The sequence below is a fragment of the Leptinotarsa decemlineata genome, unplaced genomic scaffold (genome assembly GCF_025532065.1).
Source record: "Leptinotarsa decemlineata unplaced genomic scaffold, Ldec_3_MD MMD2_tig00000505_RagTag_RagTag, whole genome shotgun sequence".
Lineage (NCBI taxonomy): Eukaryota > Metazoa > Arthropoda > Insecta > Coleoptera > Chrysomelidae > Leptinotarsa > Leptinotarsa decemlineata.
This window is the reverse complement of record NW_027412549.1, coordinates 5,619,190-5,638,586: the sequence shown is the minus strand read 5'-3', so window position 1 is coordinate 5,638,586 and position 19,397 is coordinate 5,619,190. Positions and strand designations below refer to the sequence as shown.

Below are 19,397 nucleotides of genomic sequence, written 5' to 3'. Positions count from 1 at the left end.
CCTGTATGTTATATCTTCTCACATACGTGTCACATAAATTGTTACAAATGAACAAGTCTTAGTCTACTGAAGGTAATGAAATTTACGATAACGAGTATTTACTATATATAAATAAATCATGGTTTTGCAATATGAATAGGTTTTTTATGAGATTACCAAATAAAGTAGTTGTGAGACCCACTGTGAATTTCTGAGTCAGAAACTATGTGATATATTTTTACGTTTTGAGGTAGGCTCTGTAAAATAAATAGTCTCGGATAGACGGTCTTTCTGGATGAGAGTATCAATTTGAATGATTACGGCCACTTCTTGCGACAATGCAACCCTATGTTATTGTTCTACAAAAAGTTCATTATGACATGACATCAACTTGTTTAACAGGTAACTTCAAATCATCAAAACCTGGCATCCCGAGCTAGAGCTGGCAAATATTTTCATTTGTAAACTCATTTGGTTTCAAATATCGTTGGATTCATTCTTTCACATATTTTTGCAATTTCTTACAAAAATTACTTTCGAATTCAGGTAGACAATTACGATATTTTTTTCAATTCGGCATCAATGTTTTACACCATCCTACACTCGTAATGCACGGAACCTTTGGTGTAGTGATAAATATTACAGGAGTTTCATCCTTACACCAAACCCTCATTTTCAACACCTCGACACGTGTTTCAATCACTAAGTGATCATTTTCAAGAGGAAGATTAAACTTAACCTATATAAAATGTTGTTCTTATTTATACATAGATACCTCTTGTAAATCTGATAACTGAAAATACTTATTTCAACAAGCTATATAGTAAACTATTAGGTATTGAAAAGAGAAATGAAAATGAATGTTGAAAATTTCTATATATTTTACCACTTAAGATTCTCACGGATAAAGTATGATGAGCTGTTTTCTCGAGTTTCGCTCCGTGTTCTGTGTATTTTATCCCCATAAGGATTATTTTCATAAAATAAAATAATCCTTATGGGGATAAAATACACAGAACACGGAGAAAACAGCTCAAAAATGAAAATATTCGTGGATACAACACTCCAAACAGAGGGGCACACCGCGGACACGTGTTTCTGGCTATTGGCCTCATCAGCGCGGTGCAGCCAAGTGTAAAGATGGGCAACACTTGTTTGCCGAAAGCAGGAAACAACACAAACGCACGGAGTCAACAACAAGAGCCAACCGCACATTTGTGGTTCCAGTTAGAAGACCTAGAATTCCCACCGCGCTGATGAGGCCAATAGCCAGAAACACGTGTCCGCGGTTTGCCCCTCTGTTTGGAGTGTTGTATCCACGAATTTTTTCATTTTTGATTTATATCATGGACACTCGATAAAATCTCTATTTGTATATATATATATATATATATATATATATATATATATATATATATATATATATATATGATAAGTGATAAAAAACATAGAAATTTTCATTTCTCTTTTCATTATGATTTCCTACTACGTAGTAATCGCTACATCCATCAAGTTATTAGGTATTGGTTCACCGTCGTTATTCATAATATTATCATGTTCATTTATTTCTAAGCTCTCATAGGCATCTAGATTCCTGTTGTTGTTAACATGTCTAACTTATTTTAAAGAACTAAATCATATGGAATGGTTTTGTTGCGAAACATGATGGGTGACTGCTGATTTTTCTGGTCTTCCATATTTTAGGTGCTTCAATAGATATTTTTGCCTGTCCATATTTTGCATCGCAGTCCTTGCATTCAATTTCGAATTTGCCAAATTTTCGACTTTGTTCTCCGTGTATTGATGGTATGGAACTGATGAGATTTCGGTCATTCTCAACCTAAACTTTTTCATCTACAATCTTCCTCGAAAAACCGTTACTGACTGCTATTTCCTGTATTGTCATTTTTTCTTCTGTAAATCTCTCATGTGTGAGAGGAAACGTCAGAAGACGATGCACTACAAAATTCAACCCAGCGCGTTTGTGCTGTCCACAGTGATGTGAACTATCAGGAATATACTTATAAGTGCTTGGTTCCTTCGTATTCTAGCTTTCCACATTGACTCCTCATTATCAAAACGTCAAGAAATGGAAATTGTCCTTTATTTTCTAACACAAATGTGAAATAAAGTCCTCAATATTCGATTTTTGTTATCGAATATCACAAAAACATCATCCACATACCTCAGTTATATCCTAGGGAAATACAAAGTATTTCCTTTCAAATTAAGTTTTATATCTGAAAATCGTTCAAATTGAAATCGAATGGTTTTATAGTAACATTTTTAAAATACTAGAGAGATAAAATCACAAAGTGAATAATGAATGCACAACTTTCACAGAAAAATAATCTGAAGTTCGTCACATTAGATGTGTCTCATTCACATCCAGACCACCTTTCCACAACTTCCAAATAACTTCAGATGGAAGTATGGTTTAATAAGTGATGTCTTGAAGAATATACAGCGTCTCAAGTCGAGCTTTCAGTGGACCTTGGAAATGTGTGAAGTTATCCAAACTTGTTAGATGGAAATGGAAAGTAACTCATTCACAAGTCCGTCTTTTCAACAAAAAGTCGTTTCCTCCTGAATATTCTTTGAAAATATAGTTTTTGTAATCGAAAATAGATTCGAAAAGAATGATTGGTTTCAATACTGAGCTAATCAGACCTGAAATATGTTTTAATTTCTTTTACACAAATGTGTGTAACTCTTGAATGATACTAAAAAACGACTAGCTCTAAAAGTGAACTTATAAATATTACTGGAGTTCTATTCCAACACCAAATCGATATTTTTACACCTCGACACGTGTTTCAACCACCAAGTGATCATCTTCAAGAGGAATGTTAAAAATAACTGGTGTTGGAATAAGTGTTTGGTGATTGAAACACTTGTGTCGAGGTGTTAAAAATAACTGTTTGGTGTTGGGATAGAACTCCAGTAATATTAATTACTACACCAAAGGTTCCGACAAATGTGGAAATTTACATGGGAAGCACTGAAAATATCAAAATTTCATTTTTGGATGCAACTTCTGTATTTACAGATATATATGTTTATAGTTCATCATCAGAACTTTAAATGGGCTATCGAAATATATTCATAGGTTTTTTTTACGGAACGTTGTCCAACTTAGGCCTCCCAACTATGAAATTTCAAATACAACCCTCTTTCTTTTTTTGAGGATTTTTCATCGGCCACCTTCATTCAATATTGAGAAATTCACCGATATTTCTGAGCGGGTCAGTAATTTGATGGTCATGGAATAAATTGTTGCTTTTCACTACAGCCCTCGATCGTTACTTTATATATAGTTGTTTCTGAGAAATTGTTCTTGAAAACTTGTTCAGTACCCCACTCTAGTGCACAAATAATTAATAAAGTGTAACCGTACACGGCCAAAGATACCTATTCACGTTTTTCGGATTTATTGGCAATTTTTCATGCCTGACGTTTTATCTACAACTACGGTATGCATGGACACAGTGATTTACTTGTTCTCACTTCGCGAGGACTAGAACCTATACCCAAAGAACACGGTCAAATAACACGTAAAATAGCTTTCACAAATAATGAAGAGTCTGATATTGTATTGGTTTTTCAAAGTATCGAAGAAATGGAAATATCCACTTTTGTTGGAACTCTTTACTGTGGTGAATGTCCTCATTTTTCAGGGACTCCATATAAGTAGGTAGGTTCAAGTGCTTGGGCCTATTCGACCCTCCATTCCGAAAGGATTTAATGTTCAACGAAACCGATTACTTTGTTCGGTGAATGATCTTTCCAGTCAACTGCAAAAGCCTAAATTTCCTTGTGGAAAAAATCCACTCCAAGGTTGACAGACCATGGTACATTTTCCTCAGCGAGGACCTGATCAATCTGCCAGTACCTTCTCCAGGTAGATAAGCAACACAATGTATGCCTTGAGAAATTGGTTGTCTGGCATTTCAATGAGATGTCCCCCCATGGCAGCAAGGTACTTTCACCCAACAGCCAGAAAACGGTTTTTTAATCCTCTCTGGTCATCTAGTCCGGAGTGTTCAGTTCCGATATCGTACCTGTGAACCAATTCAGTTGATTGGTTGATATTGACGTTGTGGGATGTTCGAGGTGCAAGATTTCCACCTTAATTACTGCAGCAATCTTTCCATAACTTGATATGGAAAGATATGAAAGATGAATCAATCAACGTATTCAAAAAACACACTTTGTGAGATTTCCGGTAACGAGTTTACAAAACCGCGACACGTGTTTCGCTATACAATAGCATCTTTGGGCGTCACATCATAGTATTTACAAAACCGCGACAAGTGTTTTGCTATATAATAGCATATCACAGTATTGTGACGCCTGAAGATGCTGTTGTATAGCGCAACACGGTTCGCCATTTTGTAAACTCTCAACTGGAAATATCACATTAAAGTGTGTTTTTTGTAAATGTTATAATGAATTTTCATCAAGAATCGGTCAGTTCTATCATATAATTAATAAATCCATTGATACAATGAGAAACGGAGTATGTTTTTTATGAGAAAATCGGAGTCTAAGTTCATGTCCCATGATAGCTATGATCTGGACTAAATGAATCTTTTTTTTTCAGTATGGTGGAAGGTATGATGTCGCTGTTTTCACCAACGAGGAGAGGGGTATCAATAACATTTATGCCGGACTTATGGTTTCAAGCAGAATTCGATACAATAAAACAGTGTTCAAGGATGTTTACGAAACTTTTTATACAACCGTCAAGAGAGTTATCCAAGAAAAAAAATTAAGAGTAGACCATGAGTCAATTTCACAGGTCTACGTGATGGAGCAGGAAAAAGCATTAAAATTGAAAAATAAGTGAGTATGCATGTAGAAATACTTATTGATTTATCTATATATAACTACACTGACCCGTTACTTGATGAAAACAGCAAGTAATAAGTAGATACATTTCATTGGACGTCCATTGTCTAATATGTTATACATTGATCTGAAATCCCTGAAAGAATTTATGAAAATTAAAAAGATTCGCTAAAAAATGACAATTATATTATTCAAAAAAACCGAAATTACAATGGAATAGAATGCAAGCAACAATTAAAAATTTAACCATCAACAAGAAATGAAAATTAAAAATTAATAACAAGAAATTAAAAGAAATCAAAAATCGAAGATTCCAAGCCAACTTACTTCACGACGTTTCGATTGTTAGTATCTGTATTGGCATCTGTAGAGTAGGGAGGGTGAGTGTAGGCCCACAGCACTTAGACCACATGTGAGCCATTGTACATGGAGAGATGTTGACCTCCTAGGTCATCGTCCATCCTGTATTTTCCAGAAAGGTGGACAGGTCACTAGGATACATCTCCTTCATATCGGCAGGTGTAGGCCAAGACTCATCGAACACACACTTATTGACATAACTCAGGACACTCGCATAGGACATGCCTAACAGTCTCATCTTCCTGTTCACACATCCTGCATAGAAGTGTGTCCACTATCCCTATAATATGGAGGTTGGAATTAGTTGACAGTCACCAGTCAGAAATCTTACTGTTAGGCGTCATCGCCAGATATTCATTCGGCGCCAGTTTCCCAGTGTCGCCCAGGGTGATCCTGGCCAGACTACATCCTTTGATTCCAGCCCATCTCTTCAGATATTGAGCATGAGTGTGACGTTTGGCTAGTAGTCCCGCAATTGTCGAAGTCATTAGGCCGTAGGTGTCACTGGATCATAAAATTCTTAGTCCAGCCGCTTCCTTGGTAAAAGAGTCGGCAATGCTATAACCTTCACTCCTGTCGTGCCCTTTAACCCACCTCAGGATAATGTCATTATCTACCGAGGTTTTGGCTGAATCTTGGTGACACTCTAGTACTAGCCCTAAGCCTTGAACAGATAACGTGGTATCTGTTCAAGGCTAATAAGGCTTGTCCACTATCAGTGCAGATTGTTATGTTTCTGCCAGAAATTCCTTTCCAGGTTATTTCTTTTGTGACGATTGTGATACCAGACAGTTCTGTTTGCCACGCTGGTATTTTTTCCCGTTCCCCACTTAATCCTTAGGCTTAGTGATCTGGAATAAACACCACATCCTGAGCCTCCTTTGGTTTTTGTTCCGTCTGCATATATGCGTATTGTATTTGTTGCATCTGACACTGTATTTTGTTTTATTTGTATTTTGTAGTGTTTATTGAACACGAACCTGGGTTCAATTGCATCACTGGCTGCCGAAGACGATTGTGGATACTAACAATCGAAACGTCGTGAACTAACTTGGCTTGAAATCTTTTAATTTTTAATTTTCATTTCTTGTTAATAATTTTTAATTTTCATTTCTTGTTGACAGTTCAATTTTTAATTGTTGCTTGGATTTTATTTCATTTCAATTTCAGTTTTTTTGCTTAATATAATTGTAATTTTTCAGCTAATACTTTTGATTTTTATAAATTCTTTCAGAGATTTCAAATAAATTTATATCATATCAGACAATAGAAGTCCGAACTAATGAAATGCACCACGAAACATTGTCAACGACTTTTTAATAAGTAGATGTCCTAGGGGTATCAATCTTACAAACCATGGGCATCTGACCCAAGGGTTTGTAAGTCTTCCAGAGCGAGCATACACATCTAATAATACCCGCGGTGCTTACAAACATCAATCGTTTATTATTTTCACAATGAACATTCGTTTTATAATAATTGGCTTATATTCGTTCACAATAAAATGCAGCACCCATCCATTTGCTGGCAAAATACTTTTTTCAGCTGTCGAACTCAAAACGTCAAAATTCAGGAACGGTTTGAAATTCCTAAGGAAGTCACAAAAAAAATTGACAAATAGCAATACACAATTGGCTAGCAGAACATAATAATAAAGGTTCGCTGCTCAGTTACTTGGGATCTTATGAATCAAATATTCGATCCTAAAGCAAGCTTTGATGGTTGGTAATATCGTTGATAACCACAACGTTGGCTGTATCAGAAACAAATTAACACGTAAAAATGTGCTATGTAGGTACTACATTCCAGTAAATTCTTAGAAATGACTGACTTTTTTTGCCTCAATCGTTTGTAGTGAAGAACGTGACAGTGACCAAACAGATGAGGAAAAATGATGATAAAATATAAAGAATCACAACCTTGACCACAATGTTTTTATTAAATGCAATAATATTCCTGAGAATTCAGTTGCTACTATTATGGAATTGTACTTCAGTTTAAAACCTTCACCTCAAATATTCCAGAATAATGGGCTCATTAAACAAAATTTTTTTATTTCATAATTAGAAATTTTATGTTTCATATGTACATCTGTGAAAAATCTGAATTTTCACTCTTTATCTTCCCCCTCAAATTAATTGTTGAATGTGTCGTTCACCGAAACGTGGCGTGGTCAAGTTTGACGTCACATCAGTCGACTCGGCGACAAGGGAGTGCTGGCGGATAAGGCGAAATTAGTGTGCTAAAGCCATAGAAAGATGTGTGCAGTTTGTCAACTGCGTGAATATGAATAGTGATAAAAAATGACGTTACAAGTATTGCATCGTTCCTGAATGCAAGAATTCTTCGGTAACTGCACCAGACAAAATTTTTATTTTACTGTTACGAAAGTTATGGCAGCGCGCTATGCGGAGGGCCGAATTTGTAGTTGATAAACAGGTTTTTCGAAGATCAAAAGCTAAACAGACCGTAAATATCATATACCACCGAAAATGAAATCGTTCTGAAGACATAGAAAACACAGAAAGTATTGGAAAAAATTACTACTAAGTTCCTCCGAGGACAGTGAGAGTTTGAATACATCAGACATGACTTCTGTTGATACATCATCAGATTCTACTTTGTCTGGAATATTAGTTGAAAACTGGAATTAGAAAAACAATATTGAGCGAAGATCTATTTACTTCATAGAGAAAAATCCGAAATTATGTCTTGGAATCCCATGGTACTCTTTATTTATTATAGAACTTTTGTCTCAAAACTGCCAGTTACCTAGAATTGATATATACATTACTTTGAAGAAAATTAAATTGAAGTGACGATTGCAGCGATTCATAATCTCCAACTACAGGCCCGGTTGCCACCGCTCCAAACTCGTTTGCCTGGTGTGACGTCAAGATGTACCGCAGGCGATCTCACATTTTCAATTGCTCTTGCTCAGATGTTAATTGACATATAAACCGGAAAATTTTGTGGGATATTTGGGAGATGATTTACTTTTATAATATATAATTTTCAATAAAAAACTAAATTAGCCTGAATGAGCCCATATTAAGTTAACATTGTACTTGTACATTAAAAAAGTAATTTTATGGAGTCTCTTAACTTTTTCCTTCCAAAATCCGTCAGAAACAGTTTTAAACGTAAACATAAGGACAATTTATCTTTTTTCGTATTGAAAACAATATATTTACAAGAATATTCATTTGTTGAAATTCAAATTAGACCTCACGAATGATTGAAAGAGCCACAATACTTTTACAAAACAATTCAAAATATCAAATAAAATTACTAGAATGATTGAAATCTGAATAGATATTCTAAAATGTTTTACTCGTATAATGTGAACTTTGATTCAACCATTTTAAAGACCTCTTCAAATTGAGATTTCAAGATACTTCAACGTCGAAAGTGTCATTTTACAAGTGTCCTGAATGATTGTATAAAACTGAGAACTGAAAAAAAAAGTTATTTTTCAATAACAAAGAATCAAACGAAGAATTTCTCAAGATCGCTTTGAATTCAAATTTAAGATTTTTTTTTATTAACAATGTCTCAATCTTTTTTCTTCCAAATTATTATTACAAAAATTCTTTTGCATTTTTAGATCGATTTAAGTTAGTTATTTCAGAGTAATATAAAATCGATATTTATGGGTTTTACTCTAAAACAAATTTCCCAAAATAATACTTTCGTTTTTATTCTCTATGTGGGACGTATATAAATGATTTTGAGGACTATGAGATGATATCTCATGGATAAATTTTGAAATCATATAAATAACAGGAAGGAAAATAAAAAACCCTATTCATGTGAAATAAACGTAAGCAAAAATATATTTTTCTGCATTGAAACTTAACTCACCAAATTGCTTAGTTTCACTCAATGCTCTAATCCATAATCCAATTATAGCTCATCTGAAACATAAAAAAGTCGGTTGGTTATAAATTAAGGGACTAGTTTAATAATTATCATGGAATATAAGGAATGCTTATGTGGAATGCTTATCTGACACTTATGGTAAGCAAAACGTCTCAACGGAAAAATTGTTCAGCAGTAATTCATTTTCAGATTTATAGATTAATACTAATACGATTAGATTTATTTATTTTTGCATTGCATTGCAGTGTTTTCATGAAAACGCTTGAGAAAGCTATTGTATAGCGAAACTCGTGCTGCGATTTATTGAGATTTTGTGAACCATCCAGTGAAAATCCAGGGAAATTTTTTGTTCAAGTACAAAATATGGTCCTTTCGGTAGCTGAAATCTACCTCCATCTGCAGAAATGGAAAAATTTAAATATATGAGCATTTTTTTGCTTATTCACTCAATTCCTAAACTTCCTGGCCAGTATTCATATTTTTCTTCAAGACCGGTAGCCAAGTACTTTCCATTTCTAAGGAGCTCTTCTCTCTTGACATAAGACTATAGGCTATTTTTTTCAATTTACGCCTTTTAAAGTGGGGTTCATTGGCAATTCTCATATTTTTCAGTTGAGGAAAGTCTAAATACTCAATTAAAACATTTTCATGTCAAAATTATTCTGAAATAGTGACTGCCAACTTCGTTTCATCATTAAGGTTTTTATTTGGTTTTTATCTGTTTGAACTCGAGTACTTATTTCATTTATCAATTATTTTTGAATAAAAAATATTTATACGCTTAGAAAGCGGTTTTCAATAATGAGTTTGTACTACAAACAAGAAAATCATCTGGGTCAAAATGTAACACAAATACGTATTGAACTTGATTCATAAATTCATGGAAACTGGCAACGTTGTAGTTCTAGGCCACGTTGCCTTAGTCTGTGACTAAGTTGTCTTAAGTATTAGGAGTGATTGAAGATATTTCAGTTTGTTGAATAATCAAACATTAACAACGCCATTTAGTTAGATCCTCTATTGAGGATCTACTAAATGGGGTAGCTTCTTATTGTGTGGTACTAGTGCAACAGTTCCTCAATAATACATTTCAGCAGGTCGATGGATTGAAAGGAAGGGCTTTATCGAATGTTCAGCCAGATCTCCCGATCTGACTCCACTGGATTTGTTTCTATATTGTTCCTATTTGAGTTGTCAGTTTACGGAATGCTAATTATTTGTAAGTTTCGAGTTATTTATTTATTTTCTTGATCTTATTACCGTTGAATTGTTGTGTTATGGCGTTGTTGGAAAGAAGAGCTCTTATGTGAATTTGACATTGTCAATAAAATAATTGTCTTGACGAAAAGTGGATATTTTTTTGGCACGAAAGTTTGATACGAAATAACATTGTTGACCCCGACGTGATGAGCAAGGATAATGCGACGGCAATGACTATAATGGATACTACCATTTGTTATTCAGGAGAAAGATATGAGACAGGTTTGTTGTGGAAAAATGATCATGACATCCTACCAGAAAACAAATATATGGCCCTACAAGATTGAAATGTATGGGAAAAAAATGCAGTCTCGACAAAAAATTCCCCGAAGCCTACTGCCAGAAAATCAATAGTTACATAGAAAAGGGATATGTTAGAAAGCTCAAACTGGAAGAAATTCTCACAGACAATCCACGTCTTTGGTACTTACCACACTTTGCTGTGAATAATAAAATAAAATACGCCTGGTATTCGATGCAGCCGCCACGCCCACATAGCAATAGATATTCCAGGTATATTTCATGAATATACATTTAAGGATATTGTATTATGCTATGAATATGCTATGGATATATATATCTTCTGGAGAATATTCCCTGGAAGTGCTCCTGGCGAACCTTTGATATATTTTAAGAATATTCCTTGGGAATATTCTTGGAATATCTTATAATATTCTTAGAATATCTAAGGTATATTCTATTAAGAATATTCCAGGAATAGAACCCGAGGAATATTCATAAAATATTCAGGATATTCTTAGTTTATTGTAGGAATATACAATAGAGAAACACCATAGAATATTCTATAAATATATTTTATGAATATTCTAGGAATATTTGGAATATTCCAAGAATGTGACGAGTAACCGCTATTAGGCATGTATATATTGCATTTTGATACAAGATTCACACAAGTAATAAAACACATAATATTCATAAACAAATATATTTTAAAAACAATATACACTGAAATATTTGACGTTTCAACCAATATTAAAAATAAAAAATCTAATTCAAAATATTTATTCACTGAATAAAATATTCCTGAATACTGTCATATTACAAATATTAGAAATGTATTCAAATTAGGATATTCCTACTCTCAAACAGATGTATACTAAAAAATATACTAGAATAACAACTCTGTGAATTCATCAGCACTAATTAAAAAATAATAAATATATCATTTCATTGAAAAAGAAAAAGTGTATTACATCAAGAAATAGGTTAGGTTAGGTTTCTCACTTAGAAAAATAAACCCACAAATGAAGTATTTAAAATGAGTGGTATGATGGGTTCTTCAATGAATTTCACTTACTTAAAGTTATTCAAACTTTGCTCACCAGAATAGTTTTCCTTATATTTGTCCAACAATGCATCAGCCAGTGTTTCAATAGTAATACCTGGAACAAAATGTACATTAACGTTCATTATCACTATTTGAAAGTGGCAGATATTTTTCGCATAGGTTACTCATGAACATTTACAACATTTTATGACTTGGAGAGCAACTTGCATTGTCTTGTTGAAAAGTAATCATTACGTTTTCAGTTCCCTGGCGCACCTGCCTGTACCAGGTACCACTCTGTTTCCTTTTGGGCAAATTGATACTATCTTGAAAACGAGTGATAAAAATTATGAAAACAAATGATACAAAAGAATGTGTTATTCACTTACTTTTCTCTATTGAAGATACACAACTGAAATCACTCTAGTTCAAACATGTACTTAGTCAAAGCAACAAATCCCACACACCAACTCTCCTCGAACCTAAAATGAGGTATAGTAGGTTAATCACCATGACTTTACTATCGATACTTTTGCATTTTACTTACTTTTCTTGAAGACTGAATAGATGCAACTCTCCTGTTTGAAGATCCAAAATCAAACTATTCGCTGTACTGCAAATTGGACAACCCCAAATTATAAATGGTACACTGAACGTGACAGAATTATACTTTGATAATAACACCAACACACCATGCATTACACACGCGAACCTGCCACGTCAACCGCCATGTTGAATCAAATGTCGAATTTAACGCAAACGCAAATGTACCATTCATTAAGGGACAGCCGCTTTCACAAAGCTTATTCGACTGTCGCGCGCTACACTTCAATCGACCAATGAGAAACGTTTACTCCAATTATTCACTTCCACATTTCTCTGTTTCCAGGAATTTTCGCTTTGTAATTAAATAATTTCAAATACAAAAAGACAAATAGGATGAGAATTAACCAATTTATTGATGCAATTGGTTCATTTATTGGGCCATTCAAATTTTTTTCTCGTTTACAACAGTTGCTGTTGGAGCAATTCATCCAGAATCTTTGCGTTGAGTTCAAAAACTGGTTAACACTATCAGGGTTATATACATTAGGTTATGCATTCGATTAAGATCTTCAAATATTTTTGTTTTTAATAATATTGAATTTTTGGATACGTTATTATAAGATAATTCAAAATTCCATTGTATAGAATATTCCAAAATATGCCGTGGGGATATATTCTAAGAATATACCATATGGTATATTCGATCGACAATATTCTTAGAATATTCAAGGGAGAATAATCCATTTATAGACATTCTATGCACATTCTTTCGGGAATAATCCTGCCATATTCATTCAAGCATATTCTATGAATATTCTAAAGGCATGTATATATTCCAAGAATATTCTATGAATATTTGGAATATATACGTTCGTTTTATGATATACAGGGAATATTCCATGAATATCTAGTGCTGTATGGGCGTCTAGAGTAGTAAGCTTAAATACTAAACTTTTAGCTGGACCAGATCTATTTAAATCTCTTGTTACTATTTTATGGAAATTTCGCCAACGACGATATGGATTTTATTAAAACAACGATAAAAATAAAATAAATACAACAATAAAAATTAATTGGCGCTCCAGGGCGACTTCATTGATTCCAGTGGCGCATTTACTTTATCAGCTGCAGGAAAAACCGGAAAAACCTGCAGCACCACATCATCTGAAGATCTTGTTCTAAATGTTTCATTAGATTCAAATTCGTGAACAAAATCGAAAGTCCTAGAGATTCCTATGGCGAAACTTAGAGAGTGAGAAAGATCCAGATGAATATGAAATGTCGGTCATGACATTTGGTGCAACTTGCTCTCTCCCGTATGTGCCCAGTTTGTGAAGAACTTTAATGCTGAAAATTTTTGTTCTGATCCCGAGATTCAGAACGCAATTATCAACAAATTTTGTGTAGACGATTACTTGGATTCCAAGGATACGGACTTGGATTCCAAGGATACGGAACAGGAAGCACTTCATACTATCTCAGAAGTATGCAAAGTACAGAAGAAAGGAGGCTTCGAAATAGTTAATTGGATGACAAACTCTCAGATTATACGAGAGAGACTTAAATCTGAAGCTGTATTGGCCCATTCAAGGATCATTGGGGAAACTTCATTCCATCGTGTTTTAGGACTTTGGTGGAATAGCGATGATGACTATTTTTCTTTCAAATTGGATATCGGCAATGTTCATAATGAAAAACCGACCAAAAGAAATGTTCTCAAGTGCATTATATCCGTGTTCGATCCACTTGGATTAATATCAACACTTACTATACGAGGTATTACTATACAGAAGATGTAGCGTTCTGGAATCTTCTGGGATAGTTTTTTACCGGAAGAATTATTCAAGCCTTGGCAAAGATGGTTGAAAGATCTGAGGAAAGTAGCGAACTACAAAATATCAAGATGTTACAGTTTTCTGATCCCCGGAGCAGATAGAATTGAACTCCACACCTTTTTTGATAGCAGCGAGGATACATTTTCCACAGTATGTTATCTTCGAGTATTGAAAGAGGACAAAATAGAGATTTCCATAATTGCTGCGAAAACGAGAGTTGCACCTCTAAAGCAGCTTTCAATTCCGAGATTAGAATTGCAAGCCGCAGTTATGGGAAGCAGACTGACAGAGATAATTAACTTACAACTGGAAATAACCATCAATAGAATGCATTTTTGGACAGACTCTAAATGTGTTCTGGGATGGATGAGAGCAGATGGAAAGATTCTTCATGGTCAATCACTGAGAGAGGAAACATTACAAACACTTTTTTCGGAAGCAGAGTCCATAGTAAATTGTAGGCCGCTGACTGCAGTTTCCTGCGATCCGTCAGATTTAGAAGCTCTTACTCCCATGCATTTTTTGTTGGGATATTCCAACACCACGCACGAGCCCACATTACTACCAATAAACCCTGATGCTAATGGACTGAGGCGCGAATGGAAAAAATCTCGAATATTGGTTGACACATTTTGGGACAGATGGGTGAAAGAATATCTTCCACGTTTCACGAAAAGGAGTAAGTGGTCCAACGACAGCAAACCCATCTCAGAGGGTGATATAGTAGTTGTGGTCGACAACCAAGCTCCACGATATAAATGGAAATTAGGAAAAGTCATAAGTGTGCATCCAGGTACAGAGGCACGAGTTAGAGTGGTAGACGTCAAGACAGCGTATTCAGAATGTGGATGACCAGTAATTAAGAACTGCAAATTGAAACTAGAAGACTGTTGATTTTTGAAATGTTGATTATTTGATTAGTTTTGAGTTATTTATTTATTTTCTTGATCTTATTACCGTTGAATTGTTGTTGTTATGACATTGTCAATAAAATAATTGTCTTGATGAAAAGTGGATTTTTTTTGGCACGAAAGTTTTATACGAAATAACACGGAAAGAAACTATTAGGTGCTGTAGGTTACACCTGACATTCTTTATAATGTAAGAGGGAAAACGAAACCTATTTTATACCACTGTATTCGTGATATCATCGAAATACGATATCGAGCATTTAATAATCGCATTTGACATTGGATTGTTATGGGGGGGGGATTTCAAGTTAGAGTGGTCATTAGCTATTACTGCCGGTGCGTTCTCTAATGTAGATATCAGGCTGTAAGAGAAGTGCTAGATCGACACAATCTTGTACAAATAAATAATTATCAATTTCAGAATCCCCGAGGATAAGGAAATCTTAACAATAAAGGATATTCATGCTGAAATGGTGAATGCCAGTTGGAGCCATAAATACCCTGGATCTCTGCAATATATTCAATCCTTGATTCGTATGAACGGTGGATATGTTCTTGTTCCGAAAGGTCCCGAGGGAACTGCCTTGGCGTGGGGACTGAAGTCGGTTATGGGCCAAATAGGTATAGTCGAAACGATGCCTGATTACCGTCGAGAAGGATATGGCAGTATAATCGTTAAACATTTAGCCAGAGAAATCGCTGAAGAAGGAAATGACGTTGTTGTAATTTTCAGAGTAACCAATGAATGTATTCAGAGGCTCGTCGAAAAAATCGGGTTTCGAAAAGTGGGATCGTGTTACGATATTGAGGTATCTGATCCAGCTTCACAGCCGCAATCAATTCCACAGAAACAACCTAGATTAGCTGCCTCTACCTCCTCCTTGTCTTAATTCTTTCTTTCAAAATGGTTATTACAGAGCAAAAGATATTTCAACAGGTAGCTTTAGCGTTAGATGAATCTAATGAAAACACTTTATTTTCTCACAAAAGCACGTTATTTCCTTATGAAGATGAACTTTTTAGCGAACCGCATGTTAAGACATAGTGCTCTAGTTCTTATTCGTAGGGAAACGTGTTTTCATTAGATTGAAACATATCGGGTGAGGCCAAATTTTGAATTATTTATGCAATGATACATATTTAGTCACTACGGCATGCAAGCAAAACTAATATTATGACAATAACTTAGACAAATATGTAATTAAGACTGTATGAATACTTCTTCTTGAAAATGAACCAGTGCTCTTAACAAATGATATTGTATATATTTCAAGTATTTGACCCTTCATATAAAAAACGGATGATACTGTCACAATTTCAGAGTAATTTATTTTCTTGATATCGGTGATATGAGGTTATGTGTTTGAATGTTAATGCTTGTTTTCAATGCGAGATGGCACTGCGATATTTCCTGATATCTGTCACAGGGTCACTTTTTCAAGTTTGCAAACACATATATTCTTAACTACTTATTTCTCTATTTATTATCAAAATATTAGCTTTGCTCAGGTTGGTAACACTATCACGGACATCTGTTAATGATTTTGTTGTGCTCGTAGATAATAATATTTCGTAGGTCATAACATTTTTCAAATAGTTTTGATTTCATTAGAATGGAAACATCCATGATTAAATTAAAGAATCACCACCCTGTGAATGAACTTTCAAACGTCAAAATGAATTCACAGGCAGTGAATGAATATTTCCTAGATACAGGTTGCAGAATACAATATAGTAGTGAAGTTCAGAAATATTCAGAATATCTCTTCATGAAATCTGCAGGAGGAAAAGTGTGGTCTTAACGGTTATTAGGTAAATATATTGTACTTGCTGTCGAATATTTCATTGTGGTTTATTGAATATCTATTTCCTACAGTGATAACATAGTTATTGAACAAAATCAAAAATAAGCCTCACCCCAACAATATGGTTTGTTTGAAAGTTATTTTTTTATCATGATATTTATCAAAATGTGATTTTCTCGAAAATATTTCAGAAACTTTTATATGATGTATTTATTGATAGTATAAGTGTTACAATATAGTACAAGCTGATTTGTTTAGTTTATAAACTGTATGTGAATGCTACAAAAAATGTTTTTCCCGCTCTATTTGTTATGTAAGTATTAATAATTGTGTTTTACATTGTAATTTATATTGTGAATTATCGTGTTCGTCAGTTTTATCATAAGTTCCTAAAACTAATTTTATATACATACGCATCACTCTTATTATCAAAAATAAAATTATTAAACTGTTTAACCTCATATTTGCGTTCAAACATCGTTCTGATTACCGTTTTCATCATAGCGTCTTCCAATATGTATATAATTGAAATGATTATCAACAGATGATTAAAAGAGTCAAAAAGAAATAAAGGGCATCTCTTGTTGAAAAAGAAAAACTTTGGACTTTTGGAACATTGCCCAAACCACATTCAAACTTTCTTCATCACGAAAAGATATAAAAACTATTTAAATATATGCATATTACTGGAGTTTTTCCCCAACACCAAACCGTTATTTTAACGTGTTTCGATGACCAAGCGATCATCTTCGAGAGGAAGATTAAACTGTTTAATCTTCCTCTTGAAGATGATCACTTCGTGATCGAAACACGTGTCGAGGTATTAAAAATAACGATTTGGTGTTGGGAAAACTACAGTAATATTCAAAAAGTAAAATGTTTGAAATATATTCTCAAGATCCCAAAAAGATTTTGAGCCATGTACTAATTCTGAACTCATACTGATTCTCTTGAAAATTAATAATTGCTGAATAAAATATCTATGAGGATACTTGATAGTTCACAATGACTGTTTTCGTTCGAAATCTTGGGAACAGTTAAAAAATTAATAGATTAATTGATCAATGTTCGTCCTTTCAATATCCTGTGTAACATTCCTTATGATTTGCACTTGTTTCAATCCCAGTTGAAGATAATTTGATGTACAAAATAAAAGAGATAAATTATTTCCATATAACTCTATAGCCCCCATAGTTGTTTGAGATAGATAGTTTAGTTCAAGTAAGCGATATAGTGCAATATACCTTCAACAGCTCCCCTGTAATAATATAGTTGGGTAGCTAACTAATTTCGTTATTCAATCATTTCATTTCTGATTGAATAACGAAATTAGTTAGCTACCCAACTATATTATTATTATTATATATATATATATATATATATATATATATATATATATATATATATATTATTATATATATATATATATATATATATATATATATATTTTTTTGTCGAAAGCGCTCGAAGATATTTAATAGAAGATATAAAGCTTCAAATCCTTTTTGTAAAATTTTAAAATTTAATATCAATATAATATATATATATATATATATATATATATATATATATATATATATATATATATATATATATATATATATATATATATATAATATATATATATATATATATATAGAAATACGGAATAATGTTGGGGATGCAGTCAAAATTGCTGGGCTGTTGTTTAAAGAATACTCTTTGTTATATGGTCGAGCTTTCGAGAATGTTTATTCCCTTTATCAAGACATCTACAATAAATTGATAACATTGAAGCAAAATTGTAAAACAATAGATAAAAAGTACTTACTAACTTGAAGTTATAGTAAAAAGTCGAAAGTTTCACTGAGAAACACAAACTTAGTCCTTTTCATTATGTAGAAAAGTGTCACACATTAAACTTTTATGGTTTAAAGAAAAAATATATATAAAACTTCAAATTTCATAATGTCAATTATCAATTTGCAAATATTTCCTGTTTCCTTTCTTTCTAGTTGCTACCACGCCACTAGTAAGTGCCATGCATGGTCGTTAAAATGAAATTTAAAATTTCAAATCCTTTAAATGTTATTTCTGAATAAGCTGCCAAGTTTTTATGTCAGTGTTGGGTGTCACACCAATAGGTGGTTCCACTTATGTTTCGCTTGCGTTTACGCAGCTATTTTTTTTATCAAGTACTTTCTTGGTTTTTTCTCATTTTGTCTTCAATCGAGGACCGCCTGCCCGTTACTGACGATGCCCAATAGGCTGAAACAGCTGTATACCGATGGCTCTTAAATTGAAATCAATATGGGAATGATCAAAAAGTACTTATCTATTTATTTTTTGATTTTTATGGAATTATTTTCCAGCAGCTTGACTGCATTAACCTTTCTAGATTATATATATATATATTATATATATATATATATATATATATATATATATGATGTGTTGTTGTTTTTCCGGCTTCGAGAGTTACACCTCTCGAAGCGAAGTAGTAACTCGTCTTGATAATGCCATCTGAGATGATGGCGAAACGTCGACTATCGAATAGTACACAACGGATGAACACCCGGAAAAACAACACATCATATTCTACCATCCGTGAAAACACCTACACTGTAATCCTTTAAACGATTCTCCTCAACGATTTGAATAACTTTCATTTTGTGTGTGACAATTAACTTGACATTCACAT

The 19,397-nt window shown here is 33.6% G+C and overlaps 1 protein-coding gene across 2 annotated transcripts in view; it reads left to right on the top strand.

The window, feature by feature from the left end:
* The window catches only part of LOC111507035 (uncharacterized), a 29,707-nt gene extending 12,529 nt beyond the window's left edge, over positions 1–17,178 (top strand). For both annotated transcript variants that reach the window (XM_023162264.2, XM_023162263.2), the window contains 2 exons: positions 4,583–4,824; positions 15,334–17,178. In XM_023162264.2, the coding sequence (XP_023018032.2) occupies positions 4,583–4,824; positions 15,334–15,802 (711 nt within the window). In that variant the 3' untranslated portion in view covers positions 15,803–17,178. The remainder of the gene's footprint in view (positions 1–4,582; positions 4,825–15,333) is intronic.
* Positions 17,179–19,397: the final 2,219 nt, after the last annotated feature.